The sequence below is a fragment of the Lampris incognitus genome, chromosome 12, assembly GCF_029633865.1.
Source record: "Lampris incognitus isolate fLamInc1 chromosome 12, fLamInc1.hap2, whole genome shotgun sequence".
NCBI classification, from domain to species: Eukaryota; Metazoa; Chordata; class Actinopteri; order Lampriformes; family Lampridae; genus Lampris; species Lampris incognitus.
This window is the reverse complement of record NC_079222.1, coordinates 8,885,855-8,912,940: the sequence shown is the minus strand read 5'-3', so window position 1 is coordinate 8,912,940 and position 27,086 is coordinate 8,885,855. Positions and strand designations below refer to the sequence as shown.

General features: G+C 46.4%; 2 protein-coding genes across 2 annotated transcripts in view; both read left to right on the top strand.

The window, feature by feature from the left end:
• Window positions 1-1,280, top strand: part of si:ch211-222n4.2 (uncharacterized protein LOC101885505 homolog) — a 3,765-nt gene extending 2,485 nt beyond the window's left edge. Inside the window, exons 5-7 of the mRNA XM_056291220.1 lie at window positions 57-157; window positions 261-320; window positions 1,046-1,280. Of these exons, the coding sequence (XP_056147195.1) occupies window positions 57-157; window positions 261-320; window positions 1,046-1,184 (300 nt within the window). The 3' untranslated portion in view covers window positions 1,185-1,280. The remainder of the gene's footprint in view (window positions 1-56; window positions 158-260; window positions 321-1,045) is intronic.
• A 6,588-nt stretch (window positions 1,281-7,868) lies between these two features.
• crkl (v-crk avian sarcoma virus CT10 oncogene homolog-like) lies at window positions 7,869-26,432 on the top strand. The gene is made up of 3 exons (XM_056290599.1): window positions 7,869-9,577; window positions 10,490-10,958; window positions 24,221-26,432. Exons 1-3 carry the CDS (start codon window positions 9,267-9,269, stop codon window positions 24,353-24,355), a joined length of 915 nt encoding a protein of 304 aa, XP_056146574.1. The 5' UTR covers window positions 7,869-9,266; the 3' UTR covers window positions 24,356-26,432.
• The last annotated feature ends 654 nt before the right edge of the window (window positions 26,433-27,086 follow it).

The following is a 27,086-nucleotide window of genomic DNA, read 5'->3' as shown; positions in this document are numbered from 1 at the left end:
GCCATTATGAGTCATTATGATAATTATGGCAGAATTAACACTTGTGTGTCATTTAGATTTTACGAGTGAAGGCGGTGCTGAGAGACATTGTATTCAACAAGAAAATCACCCCAGAGAACTACATCCTGACCAAGGCCTACCTTGCTGACGGCCCACGGTAAATTGATGGAAAAAATGATCCCACTTTCAACTTCGCTGACCCATTCCAGCAAGATGCTAATACAGTTGTGGTGGCCTGTTCATTTTTCTCTCCTTTTCAGCAAAGCTTCGGGGGCAGAGAGGTTTCCCCAGCTTGCACGTCAACCACTTCCAATGAAACCGTATGTACAGGCTCTCCTTCACCGACTTATTCCTTACAGTTTTTTGTCTTTTAAACAGTTGCCTTAAACTTGCATTATGTGGGGAGCTTAGAGGTCTATTCCGTTGCCTACCAACACGGGGATTGCTGGTTCGAATCCCCGTGTTACCTCCGGCTTGATCGAGCATCCCTACAGACACAATTGTCCATGTCTGCAGGTGGGAAGCCGGATGTGGGTATGTGTTCTTGTCGCTGCACTAGCGCCTCCTCTAGTCGGTCAGGGCGCCTGTTCAGGGGGGGAGGGGGATCTGGGGGGAGTAGCGTGATCCTCCCACACGCTAAGTCCCCCTGGCGAAACTCCTCCCTGTCAGGTGAAAAGAAGCGGCCGGGCGACTCTACATGTAGAGGAGGCATGTGGTAGTCTGCAGCCCTCCTCGGGTCAGCAGATGGGGTGGAGCAGTGACCGGGACGGCTCAGAAGAATGGAGTTGACCGGATACAATTTGGGGAGAAAAGGGGGGAAAATAAATTAAAAAACAAAAAACAAAAAAACTTGCAGTATGTGTTTATGTATATAACGGACTTCTGACTTTCCCAAGTCCACGTATATTAGAAGAGATGCAGCAGTCCACTACAACCTAGAACTTATTTACAAATCTACTTCCTTTTGCTTGCCTATGGAAACTTTTGCATATGTCAAAGCCAGCCCGGGCCTCTCAGTCAAATCCTCTCATGTCTCCGCCCCCAGGTCTAGGCCGTCTCCGGCTGTGGTGGCAGACAGGGTTATCCTCCCAGCTCTCAAACAGAGCATCAAGTCCACGATGGCAGAGAGACAGAAGAGGACCCAGGCTGTGCAGAGGAATCGTTTGAAAAGGACGGTGCAGTGAGAGGGTCGAAGACTAACAAACCAGCAGACGCCCATCTTCGGATTGGCCCCCAGCACAGCTTTTAAAGGAATCCTCAGAAACAACAGACTTACTGAGAAGTATGACCCATAAAGAAGGTTCACATCAGATGTGAATGTAATGTTTTAAGTGTTGATATTGCACAAAAAAAAAATATTGAATATATTTTCAAGTTATTCACAGTGAAACGGTGAATGGAGTATTTATTTCTGATATCAGAAAAGATAAAAAAAACAGTGTATATGCAACTGAGTGGTCTTTTTTAAGTCCAATCCAAAGTCAACATTTGTCCTTTTACCATGATTGACAACAGCACTTTCCTGTAGTAGAAGAAGTGTATAGTAGTGTAACGATCACGGGGGACTAGACTCGCTAGCTCATTGGCTAACGGGTCGGACCCTTTAGCTGAGTGGTTAGCGCAGTCGCCCCTGGTGCGGGCGACCCGGGTCCCCGGCTGCCCCCTGAGGTCGCTGCAGTACCACCTGACTTAAACGTCTCTACTGCAGAAAGACAGAAAAGTGCGTTATGAGCAGGCAGCTACATTTCAAATGTATAAACCGCTCTCCTCCGTGTCCTCTCAGGTGCTCTCTGAAAGGAGCAAATCTGATGCAACTTGGGGAGGCAAGACAAAACAAACCCCGATCCGTTTTGATGACGTATTTGGTGTGCTGGCTGCAGAGAATGGCCCTTTTATGCAAATATGTTCACAGATATTGAGCTGTTGGGCCCTATCTTAGATAAAGTGGGTAAGACTTGAAGGTTGGGACGTTTTGAAGAATCAGCAAGAGGGTGCTGATGTCTGAAGCGGACAAGACCAGGCTGATGGGCACAACCATTTCACAAACAGTTCAGTTTTTGTCAACATTTCGATAGGATTTAAAGGTTGAGGTGTTACTTCAGTCATGTTTCTCAGAGCGAGAATAAGGAGACTTCAACATAACCTAAATAAAGGCCAAATCCAGGCATACTGACATGCAGTCTTTGTGTTTTCTTCTCAGACTGGTCTCATGTTCCCTTATATTGCCGTGTGGAAGTTTTTTAAGAAACATGCATGTCGGAGGAAACCCACGCGGGCACGGGGAGAACATGCAAACTCCACACAGAAGGGACCCGGCGGGGCGGCCCGGGGTTCGAACCCAGGACCTTCTTGCTGTGAGGAACAGTGCTAACCACTGGGCCACCGTGCTTCCCAATAATAATAATCAATTGAAAATAATTTGAAAATAGTCGTCACCTTTGGTTTATATGGAATATTGAGTCTATTGCCTCAAATGCCATAAGCCATGGCTGAAATATTAGATGCCCCCATAATGCCTTAACGCGTTGTGCTCCATTGCAGACCTAACAAAGGTTTGGATTTTGCGAGTCTTAAAAGATGCTCAGGTAGAGACGAGGCATCCTGGGCTGGTTCTGAGCTTAACATTTTTCAGTAGAATCCATAGTTGAATTATGGACAAGTTACAAACAGAAATAAAAACCCCTCTTATCTAATAAGAAGTGTATGCATATGGCCTGCTCTGCTTCACCATGTGAGCCTATAGGCAGAATCGTGTACTCAAGGCGATATCCAAGTGATGTTTATGTACACAATGATAGGATATGGAGACTCGTCAGTCGCCATGGTGACGATCAAGCTGATGTCTGTAATATAATAATCATATGCAATTACCAATTCGCGGGGGTTGTTGTAAGCGCTGCGTATGCTGTTTGTGATGACAACATGATCAGAGGCTGTACACGTGGGGGGGGGGGGTGTGGAGGAGGGGTGGGCGGCTGCAAATGGTTATGTCGTTAGAGTTATGTCGAAAATGCAATTCCACCGTCAGATGTTTCAGGGAATTAGGCTCGCGGCATTTTAAGGAGGCCGACGGATTGCAAAATTCCACCGTTCACCTTCCAAAGACCACTGCCTTGCACAAGGGCTCAAAGCACTGACCTGCTGTAAAGCATCCCCAGACCTGCATCCAACAAGATCATGCAACATCGTTCTGACATGGCACCGACGCTTCGGTTTACGTTTAGGTCGACATATCTTGCAAGGGCGTCCGGGTGGCGTGGCGGTCTATTCCGTCGCCTACCAACACGGGGACCGGCGGTTCGAATCCCCGTGTTACCTCCGGCTTGGTCGGGCGTCCCTACGGACACAAGTGGCCGTGTCTGCGGGTGGGAAGCCGGATGGGGGTATGTGTCCTGGTCGCTGCACTAGCGCCTCCTCTGGTCGGTCGGGGCACTTGCTCGGGGGGGGGGTGAACTGGGGGGGGGGAATAGCGTGATCCTCCCACGCGCTACGTCCCCCCGGTGAAACTCCTCACTGCCTGGCGACTCCACATGTATCGGAGGAGGCGTGCGGTAGTCTGCAGCCCTCCTGGCAGAGGAGGTGGAGAGGCAACCGGGACGGCTTGGAAGGGAGGGGGGAGGGGGTCCAATAAGAAACAAAATATATGAAGGATGACACGACTCTGTCCTGTTTGCATGTTCAGGGACTACTGCTCCTGCACTTAAGCAGGCCTGGATTTAGCTTTTCCAACATCAGGCTGTTTTCCAGACGTTAAACTACAGGCTACCAAGAAATTATCAGACGAAGGAACAACACGTGGATGTCACGTGACTGCCGACTTCCACTACCTGGACTTTACCAGCGTGTTGAATGTCACAACCCCAGTCATGACATGCATCTCTTTACTTTGACCTGCAGCCTTCGTGTCCTTCTGAACAGAGCCGCTCGCTGCTATTTCGGGCCGCCTGAGAAGGTGGCCCTAATTGCGTAAGGCCTCACAGAAAAATCCCAGCTCCCTCAGCTAGCTGGTACTAGATGTTTCTACCGCACCACCCAGCAGACACGAGGCCTGCTGGTCTCCCTGCCTCAGCACTACAACATGGGGGCCGGTTCGGTCTACACGAGTCCCCTATATAAAAGGACCAGTCCCGTATAGTTTTAACGGCAGTCTATCATGAAAAATATTCAGGCATTTGGAGGGCAGCCCTGGAGAAGGATGACGCCGGCTTGCACTTTTACCGGTCATGGGCATGACTTGAGGTCATCTGCATTCATTTTCCTACTGAAAACACCCCAACGAAATATCCGCTGCACAAATGGGGTCAAATGGGGTCATGAGTATTAGCTAGTCTACAACTGAGTTTTCCACTTTTTATAGGTAATTCCTCCGTCTCAGTGCACTGCCACACGTGGTTAAACAAGACAGTTTCCAGTTTGCATTCATATTTTCCACCACAGTGTGTGTGCTCATGACTTTCCTCACCGGCTCTTGTGTTGAGACACTGAGGATATTTTATCACCTCACTTGTTAGAGAATTTCACAGGCTTGCTGAGTGTGGGAACACTGGATAGTAGGGACCGACTAGTCGCTATTTTTTAGTCGTGAAACAAATAATATTCGTGATTGCTGAGTACTTTTAATTTCTGCCCAGTTACATAAGAGATAAATATACTTTTGTATATATATATATACTTTTGTAGATATATATATATATATCTTCACCTTGTTAAAATGGCCTAAGTCATATTTTCAAGTTTGTCAAAAAACAGAATAAACTGACAAATTTTGTTTTAGTTTCAGTTTATTCTGTTTTTTGAAAAACTTGAAAATATGACTTAGGCCATTTTAACAAGGTGAAGATATATATATATATATATATATATATAAAATTTACTTGACTCACTGGATTATTTTGCTCCTTGTTTTGAGTGTTTCTTTTAACAAAGTTTATATATATATATATATATATATATATATATATATATATATATATATATATATATATATATATAAAGTGAGTCAAGTAAATTCGTTATGAGACAGTACAAGCCTGTTTCATGCCATAAGCAATCATCAGCTGATCATTGCTTATAGCTCTCTCTCTCTCTCTCTCTCTCTCTCTCTCTCTCTCTCTCTCTCTCTCTCTCTCTCTCTCTCTCTCTCTCTCTCTCTCTATAATATTTTATATATCACATATTTTGTATATATCATGATATATATTACATACGATAATATGATATATATATACATATACACACATACACACACACACACACACACACACACACACACACACACACACACACACATATATATGAATAATACATATTATTTATTGTACATTCTTACATTCTTACATATTTTCTCCACTCTACTAAGCATTTATGCCCTTTCATTTTTCATTGACTTGGGTTGTCCACAAAGACAACTTGCAACACAGAGCAGCAGACTTATTATAAAACATTTATAAGTAGTACACAGGTCGGACTGGGAATCGAGAGTCAGCGCGGACCTGTACTGGGACCTCTTTCTATGCATTATGCACGTGGCTCCCGTAAAGGCCTGACTGACTGCAGCCAGGAAGCTGTGCATTATGCACATACACAATCCTTTATATTGTTCATCCTTTTTTTTTATTCATAGAGCTACAGAATATACGACTCTCGCTTTCCTCAGCAGGGCTGTCGGCGTGTCTGCCAGCTGGTGAAACCCAACCTGCTCCGGGCTTTTGGCTGCGCAGACGACTACGTGGTGATGGTGCGAGACACCTCCCCTGCGTGAGGCCATGCGTGTCTTCTCTTGTCGCATTTTGGCCCCCTTTTCCTCTTGTCTAGTTAAATAAAGGTTTCTCAAAAGGTGTCGTTTCCACGCTGCGTCCACTAGACGGCGCCAGTTCTATTGAACCTCTGATAAAAGCCTCCCAAAAAAGGTTTCTACAAAAGCCACAAATATCCACATGAACATGACAGCACACTGGGCTGCCATACTATATATGCAGTGTATTTTGCATAAAGTCCCCTTTTCAAACTTGTTCTGCATGCATAGTTGGGTGTTTGATACATACCCCCTCCTTTACATCTGGACTTGTCGCTCACTCATCGTGTTCACATGCACACTCCAAACATGTGTAATGCATGGAAACTGACTCTCAGAAAAGGCAGTCTATTGTCCCCTGGTAGTGGTCTGCCCTGTCTGGGTGCATTGCTACATCAGAGGGGTTTTGTAGTTTCTTTCTTGGTGAAATTAAGATTACTCGTGGCTTGCAAATGACGCATGCCCCCCCAACACCCCACCCCCCAGATCGCAGCAGAATTTCCTACATCCAAGTGCTGGCCGAGGAGGAAGAAATCCTGATTGTTTTCATCCAATTTGTTGCATCACTGAGTCTTTGTGGAAATGTGGGAATTGGCAGGCGTTAGCCATTGAGAACCAGTGGGTGCGACTCTATTAACATTCAGACAGCGTTGCGCCCAATGAGAGCCGCTCTGTGCCAGCTGCGTGAGACACGGCCACGGAGGCCTCAGTAACCAGAGAAACACAACGACTTCTTGATATCTTCTACTTTTAACAGCGAGCTGGGGCCTGTGTCGCCTCGCAGGCAGGGCCTGTGCCGCCTCGCAGGTAGGGGCTATGTCGCCTCACAGGCAGGGCCTGTGCCACCTCGCAGGTAGGGGCTATGTCGCCTCACAGGCAGGGGCTGTGCCGCCTCGCAGGCAGGGGCTATGTCGCCTCGCAGGCAGGGGCTATGTCGCCTCGCAGGCAGGGGCTGTGCCACCTCGCAGGCAGGGGCTATGTCGCCTCACAGGCAGGGGCTGTGCCACCTCGCAGGCAGGGGCTATGTCGCCTCGCAGGCAGGGGCTATGTCGCCTCGCAGGCAGGGGCTGTGCCGCCTCGCAGGCAGGGGCTATGTCGCCTCGCAGGCAGGGGCTATGTCGCCTCGCAGGCAGGGGCTGTGCCGCCTCGCAGGCAGGGTCAGCCTGCGTGATCACACGGCGTCCTTCAATGTGTTAAAACTCATTTGCATTTGCCTGCTGCTCTTTTTTAAAGCCTACCTAGGAGGCACCGTCTCCTGAATTTAAATTTACGACCTCTTTTTTTCCCCCAGTTGTTTTGTGTTGAGGGGTTTTTGGGTAGACTGGAGAGCTTCGCGTGTCGACATGTCTGTCACAGTTCTGTGTTCGCACTGCGTTATGAGACTTTCACAGTAAGGGAAGTCCGACATCAACAGGAATTGAAAATGGGGAAATATGTAAAATCTTATTATTGGGAGCCCGAAATAGCTGTTGTCCGTGCAGCCACACCAAAACCAGTGGATGCCATAGGCCCAAAATAAGGCTCAAAATATTGATCGCACGCATCCAGCGCTGCGCAGCGTAACCATGTTGGATCTGTGTCTAAATTAGCTTTGCTGCCCCCCCCACCCCCCCCCCCGTCTTCTCTCCATCACATCAAACTCAACAATCGCAGTCTTCCTGCAGACAGGCCCAGACCGCGCTACCGACGAGGCTTCCGCCAGCACAAAGACACCCAGGAACAAAGACCGCCCGGTGCACTGTGACGAGCAAAGCACGTAGTCCACATGCTCGGCTCGGCTCCGGACCGGACCGGGCCTTTCTGGGGGTTCTTTGCCACCATAACGGGGGTGAGCTGCGGACCTGCCAGCGTGCACGCTTTCCCTGATGATTCAGACGCGCGGTGGAAACAAATAATAGAAGCCACGTTGTGCGTGCGGGCGGGGGAGGGGGAGAGCTGGGCGTCCCACGCGGACGCGGACGGGCATTCCCACGACTTCTTCTACGCTTTCGCCAACACGCCTTGCTAACTCCGCCGCGGCGTGACTGACAGGCGTGAGTGACGCGGGGGCACGGAAACTACGGTCGTGTTTCTTTTTTTTTCCTCCCCCCCCTCTTTTTTTTTTTGCGGGCGGGGTGTCGGAGCGTGGGCCCTCGAGGCGTCGGTGACGTGCGCGCGGCGAGCAGGAGCGCGGAGACCTGCCCTCCCGTCGCCATTTTTTCGATCTCCTGCTCGCGCTCGGGCGGCTCGCGTTGGAAAGGGGGGCCGCGCGGAACAAGTGGTGGGGGGGAAAGTCTCGAACACCGATTTCGCCGAACCCGGATTTCACAGGACCCGACGAGAAGGTCGCGCGGGCCGCCGCTGTGCTTCTGGAACTTCAAGCGCGCGCGCGCGCGCGCGGGGAGGCGAGTCCGACGTTGCGAATACATATGTGTGCGTGAGTGTGTGCCCGCGCGTGCGTGCGCGCGCGTGTGTATATATACATATATTTTTTTTATTTGTGTGTGTGAAGACGTGTTGCGAGCCGCCATTTTTTTCTACTGCCCGAAAAGTGCTCCGACCCGAGAGAGAGAGAGAGAGAGACAGAGAGAGAGAGAGAGAGAGAGACAGAGAGAGAGAGAGAGAGAGACAGAGAGAGAGAGAGAGACAGAGGGGTTTGTAAAAAAAAAACGCGTTTCCATGACGTGTGCCGCCCTCCGGCCGGATCAACACGGTACCGACTCGACCGCTCAAGCGTCGGCCGCGCGGCTCTCTCGGCGGATTCGATACCGTGTCGACATGAGCGAAGCTCTGACGAGCCGCTGAAGCCTCCTCCTCCTCCTCCTCCTCCTCCTCCCTCCCCCCTCCGCCTTCTCCAAACTGACAAGCGAGCGGAGATAAACGGCGTTTTGTTCTCTCCTTCAGCAGAGCCGCGAGACTCTTGTCTCTCCCTCCTCTCTCTTTACGATCGGAAGAAGACACAGAAAAGGGGAACCTTCGCGTGACCCGTGTTCGTGGCTCGCGGCCGCGCTTATAGCGAACGTGCGTCTCCTCGGAAGTTTTTGGCAGCTCGGGACAATCACTTGCCGTTGACCAACACCAGAGGTGGTGCTGGTGGTGGTGGGGGTGGAGGAGAGAGAACCACATTATGCTCCAAAGTTGGGTCGCTCTAGTCGCAGCCCGCCTCTAGAACGTCAGGTTGGGTCGCTTTCGTTTTATTTCTTTTTTTTGTTTTTTGCGGGGGGTAAGAATCTCTCCCCCCGCACACCCCCACCCCCTTTTTCCGCGTGCTGGATGTCGGCGGAGTCTCTGCAGCTTTCGGGCTTACAAATCATCCGCTAGCGCGAGGGCGACGCGTGCCCTGCCCCGGATCTGCAAAACCAGTGCAGCCGAAATACAACCCAGCTAAACCGGCGCAACCTCCTCTCTCTAACTTATTGTTGTTGTTTTTTCTAGTCTCCCTTTGTTGGTAATCAGTATTCGTTTGACGGTTGTTAATTTATTTTGAGCGAACATGTCCACTGCCCGCTTTGACTCGTCGGATCGCTCCGCCTGGTACTTCGGACCCGTGTCTCGACAGGAGGCGCAGAACAGACTACAGGGCCAGAGGCACGGCATGTTTCTGGTCCGGGACTCGTCCACCTGCCCCGGCGACTACGTGCTGTCGGTGTCCGAGAACTCCAAAGTCTCCCATTACATCATCAACTCGCTGCCGAGCAAGAGGTTCAAGATAGGGGATCAGGAGTTCGAGCACCTTCCGGCTTTGCTGGACTTCTACAAAATCCACTACCTGGATACCACCACGCTGATAGAGCCTGCCCCCAGGTAGGAAACCCGCCTCCCCGGGCCCCAGTAGTACCAAAAGAAAAGGGGGGGGGGGTTGAACTCAAATGCAACTCCCTTAAAGTGTCCCTGGGCCCTGGAAAGGCAGGCAGGATGTATTTGTAGCCATTTAGGTAATGTGTTCTCTTCATTAACCCACGTGATCTCTCGCTCAGCCGATGTACAACAGTGAGTTTGCCTAATTTGAATATGGGAGAGACACAAATACAAACAATGATTGTTTGCTGTTGTGTTTTTAGCAAGGGGGGGGGTGTGTGTGCAGGCCAAGGCACCAGGGTGGGAGATAAACACCAACCACCAGCCAAATGCTGGTCATTTTAAACTGCGGCTTGTAAGATTGTATATCTGGCCAGACACTATGATGGATATCTTACCACAATTTGGACAGCCTGTTGGTCTATAATCTGGCTGGCAGGCGAAATAAACAACTTACTTGCTATTTCACTTGGTGCATGTTAATATAATGCTCCCTCTTCTTTGAGTCACCGATTTCTTCTTAAATTATTTAAGCCTATTGATTGATTTGTTTTAGAAACACATCAGATTTTTTTCTCTCTCTTGTTGCCCAAAGAGATTTCATGATGAAGCTGAACGAGGTTTTCTGAGCACAGTGGAATCGGAACTGCTATTCGGGTGGTGCTGAGGAGAAAATGTTCACGGAGCGTGTAATATTATTCTGAAATAAAAATCACGTTGGGGCCCTATGGGAAATGCCTTCATTTCGGGTTGTTGGCTAGACAAAAACCTGTTCGAAATGCTTTGGAGAATCTTGCCCCAAAATTCATTAATGACACAATTTGAATATTCATAATGTACCCTCAGCTGTAAAGCTACATTGTATAATTGCTACCTCAAGTGTCCTTCCCTGCCTAATTGCATGATTTTACTCCCTAGGTACCCAAGCACAGTCACCGGGGCCATCCAGACCATGGTCGGCCCAGACGAGAACCTGGAATATGTGCGAACTCTGTATGACTTCACGGGCAGTGACGCGGAGGACCTTCCTTTCAAGAAAGGGGAGATCCTGATCATCTTGGAAAAGCCTGAGGAGCAGTGGTGGAGTGCCAAGAGCAAAGACGGCCGTGTGGGAATGATCCCTGTGCCCTATGTGGAGAAGCTGGTGAGACCCTCCTCCCACCCTGGCCAGCCAGCCCATGGCTCCCGCAACTCAAACAGCTATGGGATCCCCGAGCCAGCTCACGTCCACGCATACGCCCAGCCCCAGACCCCTTCACCGTTACCCCCTGGCACCCCAGGAGCAGTCATCACCCCCCTGCCTTCCATGCAGAATGGTCCTGTCATGGCTAAAGCCATCCAGAAACGAGTGCCCTGCGCTTATGACAAAACAGCTCTGGCTCTAGAGGTACTGTCATCCATTTTTGTCTTTGTGTCCAGGGAAAATTATATTGCTTAAGTAATTTTTAAATTCTAATGTAGCTTAACACAGGAGTTGACAAATTTGGCACTGTGGAAAAAAAAGCTCTGAAAAAAGGTAATATGTTCAGTACTAACATGAGATACCTATGTTATTAGAGAAATAGGTTAGATCAGCAAAATATTGCTTATTTAGCCTTGATCCAGCCAGTGGCTATCGAGGTTGTTTACAGGTGTGCCTTCAAATAGCACTACAAAGATATGCAGTACATTTACATACAAGGCCACTGGCTACATGTCAGACACTACCTGTGGCAGTCTTCCTACCTCAAAATGGTAAAAAGGGCCCCATTACCATTGATATAGGATGATTTTAAAAATTTGCTTCACATGTACTTTATTTCTTGCATGCATTATTGTATATCGTGATTTCTGTCCCCACAGTTAATTGCCATAGAATGTTGACCTGATTAAAACATTTTATCCTCAGAAGGACCCGTAAGTGGCTTTCACATAATCCATGTAAAGAGTCTGCATCAACGCCGGGTTGGGCGTAACCCCTTCACATGATCAGCGTCAGCACCAGGAGCGGTGGTGGTCATTACATTTGCACTGTCGAGTTTTTGAAATTACAGCATTCAGGAAAGAATAGAGTGGAATTCAATTTTGGACTACAGCCCGCATCAGCCGGTGACTGTAGCTAACCATATCGCCAATGCACAATCATAGAAGTAAAAATAGACTAGCTGCATATGAAAATGTAATTGTTTAAAACTGACATCATTCCACGCCAAGGACTTTTTAGTCAGACTGTGGTATGATTTAAGCATCATTTTATATAATTGGGGATACTCCGACACATAGAACAAGTTTCTCCCCCATTATTTTTTTGATTTCGCGCAGCTATATCAAAGTATGCTGTAATTGGCTGCGCATTGCAGGGGTCAGCGCCGTGAAGGTTAAAGTTGAGTATAGCTGAACTTGGAGTGCAACGCCAGGGGGTCTCCCAGCATCTGCGCCCAGGGTTCAGTACGCCGAGGGCAGCGGCGATGCTTGCCACATAGGAAATGAATGCCAGCGCTGAACAATTTTGTCGCTGATCATGTGAAGGGTCCTTTAGTGTTGTTGGCAATAGTAAAAACGTTGACAGAAGATAGAGATTACTCCCTCACATAAAGACATGGAACTGCATGCTAATCTTGAAAACAGCAAACCATACATTTCTGCATTCCACCTGACAAGAGATCATGAGTGCTGTAGAGCTACGGTACATTGCGAAATTTTGGTGCACAAATCTGACAAAAAAATTAGAAAATCAAAGTGTGTCTGTAGTTGTAGGCGATGGCTTTCTAAGCAAAAGAGACTTTATGTTCGGGCTGAGTTTATTCAACATCATTGACCGTGAGAACATTATTGAATGGCATTTATGTTTTTGATTCCTACTTTCTCTTATTCTGTGTTCTGAAAAGGATTGATTGGTTGACAGAAGTTCATAACTTCCGGTGAACTTACAAGAAAGCTCATAACACGAAGACTTAGTCCAACAAAGTGAAAGAACTTCAAGGAAAAGCCCAATTATGTAGTCATCTGCTTACCTTTGCCAAGCCTGTATGGCTTTTCACAGTGGAGCAACATGCTCGTACAAGCATCTGCAAAGAAACAATCCCCCGTGCAGAGCTCATTATGGTAAAGGTGTAGCTCAACTTCAACATTAGCATTGCATTAGTAGCCTTGCTTCTAGCGTGATATGACTTCAGCTATGTTTAGTATGTGCTAAAAAAATTCTTTATATCAGAGCCAAAGACTTTATGCAGTGCAGGACTTTCAACAAGTGGAAACACAGTGCTAGCTCAAGCAGCAGTTGATTAAAGTATGGATGAGTGTTGATTTAAACGCAGATGATAAATTGGACTATTTGTAAACATATAATAAGACTGGGCTGTATTAGGTTGAAGACGCTCGCTCTATTTTTCTGTCAGTCTAAACAGGTTTTTGGGTAGGACACATTGTGCACTTTGTTCGCCGCTTGGTACAGTGTACATTTCGAGAAGACAAAGCTTGAACCCAGTCACAATCTGAGCATGTTGCTAGGTGACCAAAATAAGCTGGGTTGTCTTGACTCCAGTTGAGGAGTAGTTGAAAAGTATGGGGATTGCTTGGGGGGAAAAAGGCGTGGTCTCAACTGACTAGCTTGTAATGATATTGTAGCGACCGGAGAGGGCGGTCGCTCTGACTGTCGGCAGTTCTATGCTGGGGGAGTGCAAGGAATCCTTGGATTATTGATGGGCTGGGCTGCGGCTGCAACCTGTCAAATGTCAAGTGTGACGAGGTAGATGAAGTTCCTGGGTCATGAAGGCAGTGTGTGTGGCGTAGCCACCAACCCAGCTTAGGTGGCTGCTGTCCAAGACTGGCCAATCCCTGCTAATGTTGGCGAGCTGCAAAGTTTCCTGGGCCTGGCATCATATTACCGCCATTTCGTGTGGGACTTTGCCATCATCGCCAGTCCGCTCCACCGCTTGACAGACAAGGGCCGGCCATCTGACTGGGACGACGCCTATGCTGCAGCCTTCACCCAACTCAAGGCGGCTCTCACTGAAGCCCAACAGTCCTTCATTGTGGACACTGATGCCAGCAATGTGGGGATCGGCGCTGTCCTCTCCCGGTGGGGAGGAGACACGGAGGCTGCCGTGGCCTAATTCAGTCGTGCCCTGAGTTGGGCGATCGCTCTGACTGTCAGCAGTTCTGCGCTGAGGGAGCTCAAAGGATCTTGGGACTGTTGACGTTTATGTTAAATTTGTTTTCATGGTGTGTGTTCATGTTTTGGTTATTGTAGTTGTGTTATTTGTTTGGTGGTTTGACTCAGACTAAGTAGACAACCATTTTACTGACTGACTGACTGACTGACTGTAGGACCGTGACTGAGACTAACGTCTCCAGTGGTAACCTCGGGGGGAAAAACCATCATTCAGTAGCCATTTTAGGTGCAAATAAAAGAGCACTCCTGGGGCCGTGGAGTGTATGGGACTCGGGAGCGGCCATTAAAAAGAGATCTCTGCCTCTCGACTCCCCCCACGCCAGCTCACCACAATATGTATTGTGAAAATACAATAGGAAATAGTCGTATATCGACAATCTACTGCACTCAGTTGGAATTTTGCTTCTATGAGAGAGCTTTCCTTCCTAGGCCCCGATAACTTTGCAAAGATGACTTGTAGACTTCTGGGAATTTTGACAGTTATAGAATTAGTCCCTCCATTTGCTTTACTTTCCTGCCTGTTTCATAACTTGTTTCTATTGGACCTGCAAGGTTTTTTTTTTCATAGTGCGTAGTGCAAAAGTTCAACTAGTTTGAACTTGGAATGGATGGGCGCTGAACTCTGCTCCTCGCCACGTGCACACCTGCTCTTTGCTTTGTGCAGTGACAGTCAGTTTCTGCGCAAGTCATAGAAAATAATGGGATTTAGCGTGCAGCAGAGGAGATACCCCCGCCTATCTCTAGGGCCCTTAATTCACGATGGACATCGGAATGAGAATGATAGCTAATAAATCATGTTCTGCATGTTTTATGTGAGGGAGCATTCATTCAAACTTACCATGCATTACCAACTATCAGCAAGACCCTCTTTTGCGCTTAAACAAGCTAAGATCAAGCACTTCCATGCTAAGATTAAAGACAAGGTGATGAACCTGTTGGTTTGAGTGCATAGATTTTTTGCCAGCATAAAGCTATATACAATGTTTTGGCTTTCCTAAATGTGTAATTAATCAAATATCAGTAGGTGTTTCTAAGTGGTAGCTATTGAGGCAAAGTTACAAATGGGCCTACACACACCTCTGCTTTAAAAAAGATTTTGAATTGTGCTAGCTGAATGTTTTTGTTGTTATGTGCTCCGCAGCAAGAAACTTGCCTCGCACTCGCTGTCCTCAGCAATGAATGGCAGATATATAAGAATGTGCCTGTTATTTTTTTTCACCTTTTTTTATTTGAATTGGCCTGTCTTGTCAAAGTTGGTTTTAGTTGTTCACATCGCTCAACAACAGAGATCAGCACTTGAATCCCTTATACTGAGTGTACTAACCTTAAGTTACATGCTGGTGAATTTGGCAGGGAACTTCTTTTTCTTGGTCTAAACTGGTTGTGTGCAAGCCGAAATTTTAGCGATAAATAACTTATCTCCCTTTATATTCACACTTGTTCCAATTCAGCCAAGCATTCAGAAGCATCCCTCTTTCTGCACCGCAGACCAATCGCGGGGAAAGCTTGTTCTGATAAAGTATTGATAGATACTATCCACTGTGCCCTGTGATGGACTGGCGGCCTGTCTAGGATGTCTCCCCGCCTGCTGCCCAGTGACTTCTGGGATAGGCTCCACTATCCCCGTGACCCTGAGAGCAGGATAAGCGGTTTGGATAATGGATGGATGGATGGATGAATGGATGGATGGACTATCCACTGTTATGTGTCTTAAAAATGTCATTTCTACTTGGACCAGAAGACAAGGTATTGAGGATGGTAGATCTACTGACCCTCTTTGCTCTCCTCTTGACGGCTTTATTTCTAGATTTGAAAAATAATGAAATCATCACCGAGTTTATGCACATATGCAAAAAAAAAAAAGGGTTTGATATATAAAGGGTGCAGCAAGTCAAACTTGGGGACAATAACAACATAGCTGCATGTGTGCATGGACCCAGTGTAGATAGCAGCATTGATTTAAAATGAGAACATAACCTTTTATGAGATGGACAGCTGTTAAGCGACTTCAGGTGTAGTCCAGACATTGGCAAACAAAACCTCAGACATGTTTTGAACATAAAAGCCTTGATCATACAAATGTAAGCTTTAATCTTAAAATCCCGCAGCATAATCTGTAACAGTTGTAAAGATTATGCTGTATAGATATCATTAAACATCAGTGTATTAATGCAGCCCATGTACACATTGACAAAATAGAATGGTATCTTTAGTAGATCATTTTCAGTCAGGTAGTCCGTATGAAATTACAAAACGACCCCACCCTCAGCAATAGGACCACCCTTAACACTGACCAAGTGTGTCTGCTCCTGAAGCTGTGTCTTCAGTCCACGTACTTCACATACAGGGGGCACTACTATAGGCAGAGGCATGGATGTGCTATGGGTTCCCCAGTCTCACCTGCAGTGGCGAACTTGTATATGGAGGAAGTGGAAAATATGGCTCTGATGTCCTATCCAGGGACACCACTGAGCCATTGGTTCAGATTTTTGGATGACACCTGGGTTAAAATTAAATCTCAGAATGTACCACATTTCACCAACCACATTAACTCTGTGGACAACCACAATCAAGTTCACCAGGGAGGATGTGAAAAATGACAGGTTAGCCTTCTTAGACTGTGAAATTGCAATTGGTGATGGGGGACATTTGATTGTTGATGTTTACTGCACACCAACACATATTTGATCAATACTTAAGGTTTGACTCGCATCATCCACTGGAGCACAAACTAGGAGTCATCAGGGAACTGTACCACCGAGCTGACAACGTCCCCACCGACACAGCGGCTGGGGAGAAAGGGGAGAAATCCCACATTAAACAGGCCCCGGTTAAGTGTGGTTATCCTAAGTGGGCATTTGTCAAAGCCAGGAAGACGCCCAAACAGTGCACCAGCCAATCAAAGCAAGAAGGAGAACAGCTGCCTAAGTGTAAACCAGTGGTGATTCCGTATGCGGTGGGAGCGTTGGAAAAGCTGAGACGCAAATTTTCAAAACACCACGTCTCAGTTACTTTCAAACCCCCAAAACATGCTGCGCCAGAAATTGGTCCACCCCAAGGATCGGGTCCCCCGGCACAAACAGCAATATAGTGTAGGCTGTTAAGTACCAGGAGTATTGGCATGACTTGTACATTGGGGAAACTAAACAGATGCTGGCCAAGAGGACGGCACAACACAGGAGAGTTAACACATCAGGCTAGGACTCCGCAGTCTACACCATCTACAGGCCAGTGGCCACTTTTTCACGGATGAGCTTGGGCACATCCTTGATAGGGAGGAACACTGGTTTGGACTGGAGTCAAAGAGCCCATCTATGTGAAGAGGGAACGACCATTCCTGAACCGGGGTGGGGGGTGGGGGGGTTACTAAGAGTACATCTGTCACCATCTTACAATGCTGTGATTGCAAATATTCCCAAATCCTTAGATGCTCTAGTTAATGGTCACACCCATATTTGCATATGAAACTGGTTGTTGGTTTCGGTCATTATGCAACTGTACTGTACTGTATTGTTTATAAGGGGTGGGGACACCTGCCGTCAGTTTAAACTGAAGACTCAGAATCAGAATACTTTATTCATCCCCGAGGGGAAATGTCACTTAGTTGGGTGATGAAACGTACGTACTTGTCTAAGCTTCTCACAAATTAACCTAGAGAGTTTAGTTGGCTAAAGCCGGCATGTCTCCTTTCGGCTTGTCTCATATTTTATTGGTCTAACGTGCTGGACCCCGTGTTAGTAGCCTGCATCACATGGGTTTTGCCAATTCGGAGGGCATTAATGGTGATGTGCGTTTTTCCCCCCGGATGTCAGAAAAAGCATTGATTTTTGCCCCTCAAAGTGGCCGCGTGATATATCTTGTCTTTTGTTGAATTTACCATCAGGGCTATCCATTTGACCATCCAAGGTCCATACCAACATGTTTACAGCTAAAAAAAAAAGTAAAATAAAATGTTTACTCCCCCTTTAAGATTTTCATTTTGGCGATTCCTGTATTGCCCAACACTCAAACACAGCAAATAATTGTCTTGCAAATGCTTTTGACTTTGTCAGCTGATGTGAGTAATCCCCATGTTGCTATGATCTTGTGCTGCTTGTGCTAACTTCGTTAGCTTACATTTAAATTCAGACATTTGTTTAGTCCAGTGGTACCAATGCTCTCTCCGAGCTATTTCACATACTGGTTTTATGCATACTCAATTACCCAGGCAAGAAAGTCACAGAAAGTTGAATGAGTTTATTGAGAGGAACGTTTCATCACTTATCTAAGTGACCTCTTCAGTCTCAACTTCAGTCTCAACTCAACACAGTGGCATAACCATCAAAACCAACTATCAGTTTCATGTGCAAATTGCTGTGAGCATTAACTAGAGTTTCAATGGCCATGTGTGCTATTCACAGAGGATGTGGGAATGGTTGCAATCAGAGCATTGTAAGATGGCGATGATGAAGAGGGAACAGCCATCCCTCTTCATCGGTGTAAATCTGTCACCATTTTACAATGTATTGTTTGTAAGGGTGGGGATACCCACAGTCAGTTGAGACTGAAGAGGTCACCTAGATGAGTGATGAAACGTTTCTTTCTCAGTAAACGTGTCCAGATGAACTGATTCAACTGCCTGCGATATTTCACATGGCCTATTTTGGCGGTACGGTGGCGCAGTGGTTAGCACTGTCGCCTCACCGCAAGAAAGTCCTGGGTTCGAACCCCGGGGTTGTCCAACCTTGGGGGTCATCCCAGGTCATCCCCTGTGTGGAGTTTGCATGTTCTCCCCGTGTCTGGTGGGTTTCCTCCGGGTGTGCCGGGTTCCCCCACCATCAAAAAGACATGCATGTTAGGGTTAATACTCCCGTCTCTGCCCCTGCATGGCAAGACGAACTGGAGTTGGTCCCCGAGCGCTGCACACTGCTGCTCCCAGCTACACAACTAGGATGGGTTAAATGCAGAGGAAGAATTTCCCCACGGGGATCAATAAAGTAGTAAAAAAAAAAAAAAAAGTATTTTGGCACATTATTGGCTAATGGTCTTGGCTAATGGCTGTGGTGATCCCTAACGGGAGCAGCCGAAAGTAGTAGTTGTAGTAATAGTAGTAGTAGTAGTAGTAGGTCTTAACTAAGAAATTGTTTTTAAATATAAACCAAAAGCCCCTCAGTCAGTATTCTTGTCCCATTCAGTCTCCTGTATTGGTTTTCATCGTCATTAGCTGCTGCTATGATGATACAGCCACCCCAAGAAAAACCCCCTGTGTTGAGAGACAGGAAGACATCCTCCCAATTTTATTCTACTCCATACCTCTTCGCAAGCATCTCGAGCTCCAGCTGAGTACACTCATTGCAAGTTTTATCCCAGTTATTTTACAGAGAGCTAGTAGTGCTCATTTTAATTTCATGGGGGGGGGGGGGGATAGTGAAACAACAGACAAAGACAATATTTTGAGTCACACAAATCCAAAGTAAATACATTTAATAGCAAAGCCTTGTGAGTAATTCCTGGGTTTAAGTTAATGTACCGTGAATGTAAATAGATGGCAGAATTAGTCTACATTTTTTCTTGTGTTTCCTTCTGTGGCTGAATTTCATGTGGCAGTAGAAATGCTGAGTAATTGGTAGGAGGCTGGCTCAGTTTTTTGGATGCCTTTCTGCGATTTGTTAGCCGATCACCATTTAGAGAAGGCCAGCAGCCACACTGGAGGAGTGACGGCAGCAGCTGACTGACAATTGGACATCATTGCCTGAAAACCAATACTATTTCTCTGTGGTTTTACGGTTATACTTGCGAGTCCGTTTGCTGTTGATGTCTCAGCAGCTGTAGCAGTAAAATGAAGGTACGAGTTAAGGTGTTGAAAAATGAATTGCAGCTATTGCTGTTTAGGAATGTGTTGCAGATTAGGTAATTGAAGAAATCACCTTTTAATGGTATAGTTGGTCAGTGGGCAGACCCAACAATTTTTTAAAGAAGTTTTTTTATTTTTTTGCATTTTCTGCTTGTATTTGATAGCAATAGTTGAGAGAGAGACAGAAAAGGCAGGGGGAAGGATGAGGGGATGACACGCAGCAAAGGGCCTGGGCATTCAAACCCAGGCCGCTGCAGTAAGGACTCAGCCTTATGTGGTACACACGCTACCCGGGGCACCCCCAACCCAACAGTTTTTCTTTATATTTGGTCACAGCAAGGTCTTCAACGTGCACCACTGGTACACATAATGGAATAATAAAGTTTAGAGCTAGTTTTTATATTGAATTACACAATAAATGTACATTCGTTAACAGATATATACAAATAATGAAACAAAAAAAGTTAATTGGGTTTTGTTTTTTACATTGTTTGTGGGAGACATATAAATTGACCGAAAGTAAGAGAGAAAATGTGGTTGGGGTTGGATTTCCTGGTTTCGCTTGCTCAAAGGCTAGCTAATCGCTATTACAAAGTACTGAATGCATGACGCACAACCCAAAGTACTGAAACCGCAACGCTAACTATGATTATAAACACCAGTTTTAAACAGGGTGACATCTACATTGTCGCCCTGTTTTAACTTCTCCCATCCCTGGTGGAGTTGAAAGCAGGCATGACGTGTTGGTGCCGCTTTTGACTTGTCATGTAACAGTACTGAAACTTGAATTTATGTTGGCAAACTTAAGACTCCTGTACGACTGGAGCAGGATTTTCTACTTTCTGTCTCTGATGTTGAGCGCTTCAGAAGAGTGGCACCCTGCAATGTACAGTTATTCAGGAAGTGACAAATATCTGAACATGTCATTACACATTAGGGGACGTCTTGCCGTCGATTGTCCTTGCAAAACCACAGATATATGCTACTGGAGAAAGAAACGTTGGCTCAGTGTAGCGTGTAAGGTGAAGCAAACCTCTTTCTTTCTCTGGTACAGGAAGCGGTATTATTCCTTTTGCAGTCAGGCCAGGGGTTCACTTGCTCAGAATTCTTTCATATCAGGGCGTCCGGGTGGCGTGGCGGTCTATTACGTTGCCTACCAACACGGGGATCGCCAGTTTGAATCCCCGTGTTACCTCTGGCTTGGTTGGGCGTCCGTACAGACACAATTGGCCGTGTCTGCGGGTGGGGTGCCAGATGTGGGTACGTGTCCTACTTGCTACATCAGGGCCTCCTCTGGTCGATCGGGGCGCCTGTTTGAGGGGGGGGGGGACGACTGGGGGGAAATAGCGTGATCCCCAGGTGAAACTCCTCACTGTCAGGTGAAAAGAAGCGGCTGGCGACTCCACATGTATCAGAGGAGACATGTGGTAGTCTGCAGCCCTCCCCGGATCGGCAGAGGGGGTGGAGCAGCGACCGGCATGGCTCAGAAGAGTGGGATAATTGCCCAAGTAAAATCGGGGAGAAAAAGGAGGAAAAAATCCACAATAAAAAAAAAAAAGATTGTTGAATTTTCATTTCAGATTAAGGATTTTATAGAAACCCACAGTTTCATCTGTGGTGCATTTAAATGCTGCTGAAGAGCCTGAATTAAGTTAAAGCCGAATCAACAAGCCTGTATTACGCAATACCTCCATCTTTTTATTCTGCCCAGATATTGATTAAACTAGCTAATCAAACACATGAAGCCACCACTGCTCATTTCAGGGGACAGTTTCCTTTTTTTCTGAAATGGTTGAATATAGATGCTAGAAATATGCAAAAGCCATTTCCTGTTATTTTCGGCAGCATTCACACATAGAATGACAGATAATGACCTTTCCTGTTATTTTCAGCAGCATTCATACATAGAATGACATAGATAATTACCTTTAAGTTAAGTCACCCTTCATTACAGTCATTCCGTAAGCTGCTGATATTGCAGTTTTATAGAAGTGTAACTGATTTGAAAATAAAGGAGAAGTGGTTGATCAAATGTTATTTCTCTCTTAATAGTCAAGGGTTGTGTATTCAGTATTTTTGTGATAGAGATACCATTCGCTTCCTCTCATTTGTACTGGGCCCTTTACTTAGTTAACCTTAGAGCAAGTAAAACCAGGAAATCTAAACCCCACCACGTATTCTCTCGCTTACTTTGAGTCAATTCACATTTGTCTCACACAAACATAGTAGGGCACACAAGTTCCTCAGGACTTCCCCCTCCTTTTGCACTCACAAGTCACACTAGTTTTGCTTCTGTGGCCTAGCCAATACGCCCAACCCTCAAGTCTGTATGTCAAAATGACTGACTTCATCTCACTGCTCTTGTGTGTCAAGATAGTGGTTTTCATTCCAGAATTGTTTTCTGTTTCTCTTTGTAAGAGATGGGGGGGGGGGGGAATGATTAGGGGTATGACGATGAAGAAATTTTGACTATTGTAGATCCAAAAAAGTGTCAAGACCGAGCATGATGGTTTTAGTAGCAAGACTCAATGGCAGGTTATTTGAACCCATGACACAGAAATACGAGAAGCCACTAGAAACGTGTTATGTATTTCGGGTCGCTGTAAAGAGGGTCGCTCCGTGCCTCGTTTTTGTTGCTGCTCTGATTCTGGCTTTGCACTTCTGGTGCAAACCCGCTGTCTGTCTGTTTCTTATCGTCTCTGCCGTCGATCCATCGCTGGCTCAGTAAGTGGCAGCCTACAGCAGGAACCCTACAGTTTCACAGCACGGCTATTTTTGGGGCCCCGTAGGTTAGCGAGGCGGAAGCTCTGAGTCTTTATTCATTCACTTGTGAAAGACTTAGTCTCCAGCTAGTAAAATCAGGTTATCTCCTTGGTGTTTGGAGGTTTGACATTCTAGATAGTTTTAAAAGTCTTAAGGCCGTGTCGATACATAAGCCCCACAGGTCAGGGGCTTTCCTTATCAGCCAGGAAAGGTCATTTTGATTTAGGAGCAGACAAAAAGCACAGGTATGGAGTGTGTTTACAGGGATTGCACAGTACATTTTAATATGCCGAGAACAATACTTCATATTTGTTGGCTAAAACCAAAAAGTGACGCTTTCATAACTCATAAGTGTTGATAAATATTTGAAAAGGACGGAAAAAAGGGAATTAAAGCTGCCTCATTAAGCCCTTCCTCCCGCCTTCAGCACTTCCCTAATCCCAAAGTGATAATATTATTATGTTAAACTCGTAATGCTTCTGGCCCTCTTCCATGAAAGCTTATCATAACTAAGCGTCACTCTTACCATTACAAGACAGGGTGAGGATTATGTATAGAATTATAATAACAGATAACATCGAGATCAAAATGCCCTTGAAGCTTCATCCTGAATGTTTTTTTTGCCATATATATATATATATATATATATCCTTCACGTCCATGCTTCTAAGGACAATGCCTTTTCTCTCTTAATCCTAAAAGATAGCATATGGTGCAAACTGATGGGGGTCACGCAGAAGGTCATAAAATACGCCATCTTCAGCAGTGTTAAAACTGTATTTCTTTGTCAAATACATGCTTCAACACAACTTGTATTTTCACAAGTGTGTAGGTCAGGTGAATCGACCGTACTAAATCCCCTTAGGTATGAATGTGTGTGTGTATGTCGGCCCTGTATGACGGCCTGGCGGCCTGTCCAGGGTGTCTCCCCGCATGCCACCCAATGACTGCTGGGATAGGCTCCAGCATCCCCGCGACCCTGAAAGCGGGATACGCAGTTCGGATAATGGGTGGGTGAATGGTTTGAAAACGGGTTTTGGGTGGATAATGTACTTTACATTACCACACGGTTCAATGTAATGAACTTCAGTTGGATTCTCAAGTGTGGTATTTTTGCATATGTGAGGAGATATCATGATATAAGTGGGCTGTGTAAAATCACGTATGAGGTTCATGAAAATATTGCCTGATATTTACTGTCTTTATTTAGTTTTAGCCCTGCATTGCACAGAAATACTACTAAATGTGTACCACAGTACCCCTTCAGTGAACAATATCATACTAGTAGATTTCTACATTTGGTTCAACTTGTTTTGTGATTTTTGCATAAAATCTGTTATCCTAAGTTGCATAATCTTCATACTCCCTGACCTAAATACTTAAGTAGTGGTCTATTCCACTGCCTACCAACATGGGTAGTCCATGGGATCTATGGGATCCTGGTTCGAATCCCCGTGTTACCTCTGGCTTGGTCAGGAGTCTCTTCAGACACAATTGGCCCTGTCTGCGGGTGGGAAGCTGGATGTGGGTATGTGTCCTGGTCGCTGCACTAGCGCCTCCTAGTGTTTGGGGGGGAGGGGGGAACTGGGGGGAATAGCGTGATCCTCCCACGCGCTACGTCCCCCTGGTGAAACTCCTCACTGTCAGGTGAAAAGAAGCAGCTGGCGACTCCACATGTATCGGAGGAGGCATGTGGTAGTCTGCAGCCCTCCCCGGATCGGCAGAGGGGGTGTGGAGCAGAGATCAGGACGGCTCGGAAGAGTGGGGTAATTGGCCGGATACAGTTGGGGAGAAAAACTCCAAAGAGAATTTACGGGGCTGAAAGGGTTTGAGCCCAGTAGTATAGTCGAATGAGGCCAGGTGCCCCAGTTGACATGTTTCTGTATCTTTGTCTTCACAGGTCGGAGACATAGTCAAGGTGACGAGAATGAACATCAGCGGCCAGTGGGAAGGGGAGGTGAATGGGCGGAGGGGTCTCTTCCCATTCACCCATGTCAAAATAGTGGACCCCCAGAATCCAGATGAGAGTGACTGACCCAGGAGATCTACTGAACCTTTTTCTGCGGCGCTGACGTAGACCCACGTTCTGCTGGATGTCTCCACCCCCGCCGACCTTCGTCACCACAGTTACGCCCTTGCCTGCTTGGGGCTGTACCACGATAGCAACCCCCCCCAAACCCCCTGTTGTCATGCGAACCTGCACAAGGTTTTATTACTGTTTACAGCTCTGGACTTCAGTACCTGACTAAAACCTGACCCCAGTTCCCCCACTTCCCAACCTCACGTCCTGGTTGTAGGCTGGGCGGTGTTTTTTTGCCTTAGTGTCCTTTTTCATTTCCAGATCATTGGGCATCGATGTGTGTGCGCGCGTGTGTGTGTGTGTGCGTGTGTGTGTTTGCGGCATGTGTGTGTGTGCACTGCATTCACAATGGATTTGCCACGTTACCTGACTTCACAACTGGTCTAACCCCCCCCCCCCCCCCCCAATATTTGTTGAGTTTGAATTCTTTGGGATTTTGAAAGCGTTGGTGTGCATTTGTTGTTGACGTAAGGGTGTTTGTATGAAATGGGGGGGGAAATGGCAATGTCCCTACGAGCTGAGGAGAGCACCGAGGCGTCGAGGAGCTACGCAGTTAGTCAAAGGTTTAGGTCCCCAAACAATCACGTCGCTGTTACTTCGACTGCTGCCACAAGCACACAACACAATTGGCCTTGAGTTGTTTTTTGTCCCGGCTGACCGATCTTTAATATGTATGTATGATGTCATGACTGACAGGAAGAGGCTGGAGCGAGAAGAGGAAACGGAAGGACTTGGGAGTGGGTGGGGAGCGGGTTGACCGAATTTTTTCCTTATTTATCTTATTTCAGGACATGAAATAGCCATATGTGAGAGTTCATCAGTTTGTGTTGTTTGTGCCATATCAGCAGTACAGGTTGAAGTTTTTGTTTTTTTGGTTTTTGTTTTCTGACAAGGAGCCGACGTATGGCTGCACGTCCACCCAGAGTCTGTGTTTTGCAGCGCTGCCTTAGTGGCTTAGTGCCCGTAACGCCGAGCACTTGACACAGGTTTATAAAAACTGGCATAGCAAAAGGAGCAGCCAGCATGCAACGCTTCCTGCAAAGCATCTGTGCAGAGCTGCTAGCTAAAAAAAAAAAAACTACGTGCCTGGCAGATATGTGGGCAAAGGGCTTTTTTTTTTTTTTAATATAAAATGGATGCCCCCTGCATGCGGTGATATAGTTCAGGGGAGGAGGGCACATGTTCCAGCGCTCCGGTGAGATCCGGAAACGCGGCTTTTCAGTCCTGCAGCCACTTTGTTTGTAAGTGATGCTGCTCCCGGCAGGGTCGGATTGCAGTCCGATTGCGGGCTCTGCATACCCACTAGGAACAGCTTGCGTCATTCTCGGCTCCTGCGCTGATTTAATAGACGTTGCGCTGATAGTGGAAACCTTTAAATCTCTGCTGTAAAGACCGACCCTCGCTTTGCCCCGTTGGTTGTCTCCCCCCTTACTGCTTCCCCTTCGAGCTCCCAATCGGGCCGGTTACTCTGAAGTAGTACCATTGTGCAAATTTCAATCACATCCCACCCCCCCGCCCCATAGCCAGTTGATGAACCGAGAGTATTTGGTTAAATAAACTAACGAGTGAAAGAACTTTGACCGAAGTTGACTTTTTTTCAAAAGGGAAAACGCCTGCTGGCTGCCTCTGTGCATGACCTCCTGGCCTGGGAGGGGGGTCTCCTCTGGCCAAAATGCTGCTTTATGTCATTTCTTATCTCCTTACAAAATCGAACCAGTATGGGTTTTCCTCGTCAACCATCATGAAGCCTACTAATTAAGCAATACACCCTGATTATTTCTTTATGCAGGTGAACTTGCTCTCATCATGCTCGAGATTTGTTTTGTAAAGGCATTAACAGTATTACTGTGCTCTTTTCTCATGTTCTAGGAAAGCCTTTGTGTTGTCTTTTACGTAAGAATGGAAAAAAAAATTGTGCCTTTTATTTTCTTATACCATTTACATGTGTTAATATTTCCCATGGTTAACACCCGTGCTGGTATGGACCTTTTATGTACAGAACTAGTAAATAAAATTTACGTCTACTTCTTTAAGTTGCTCTGCCTGTTATCTTCCTCAGACGTTTCATATATGTGCCTGGATCAGCAAATATACACTTAATAAAGCTGTGGACATGGTTCAACTTTTCAAAATGTGAAGCCTTTTTGAAGCTTATGTATGCTTCTTAAAAATTTTTTTTTTTGATAGAACATTTTGAGTTATTTCACTTTTTTTGTTTTGCAAAAGATTTCCCTGAGGGGAATGGTGTCAGAATTCACTGCAAACTCCACATTTAAAATTCGGCTGAAGCAAGCGCACAAATCCTGCCCTGGAAACTTAGCCTCCTGGAGTTGTCCCACATGCCTCCTATCTTTGTTATGTAATACAGATGGGGCGTGGCGGTGGGGAGTGTGTTTTCATCACAATCAGAGGTTGTGTTTCTGGAGCATGGGACAGTCACTTGTCTAATTTCTGTCTGTTCCAGTTTTGATCGTGGGTATGCCCAAGAGATAGGAAGCAATTAATGAACGTTAATGAAGTGCTAATAAAAGAAAGTGTTTCACTGACCCAGAGAGAGGAAGTGGAAAACTTTTCAAGGACAAGGTTCCAGATTAAGGCTCCAGATTAAGGTTCCAGGTATTCCCCACATGGCCTTGTCTCTGCTGTTACATTTTGTTTTTGTGTAGCAATTTTCAAAGCAAATATA

What these genes read in the sequence shown, in the direction of transcription:
- crkl (XM_056290599.1), top strand. Translation starts at nt 9,267, where the DNA reads ATGTCCACTGCCCGCTTTGACTCGTCGGATCGCTCCGCCTGGTACTTC. An exon ending in CTGATAGAGCCTGCCCCCAG is followed by an intron (nt 9,578 to 10,489) that starts GTAGGAAACCCG and finishes TTTACTCCCTAG; the next exon opens with GTACCCAAGCACAGTCACCG. An exon ending in AAACAGCTCTGGCTCTAGAG is followed by an intron (nt 10,959 to 24,220) that starts GTACTGTCATCC and finishes TTGTCTTCACAG; the next exon opens with GTCGGAGACATAGTCAAGGT.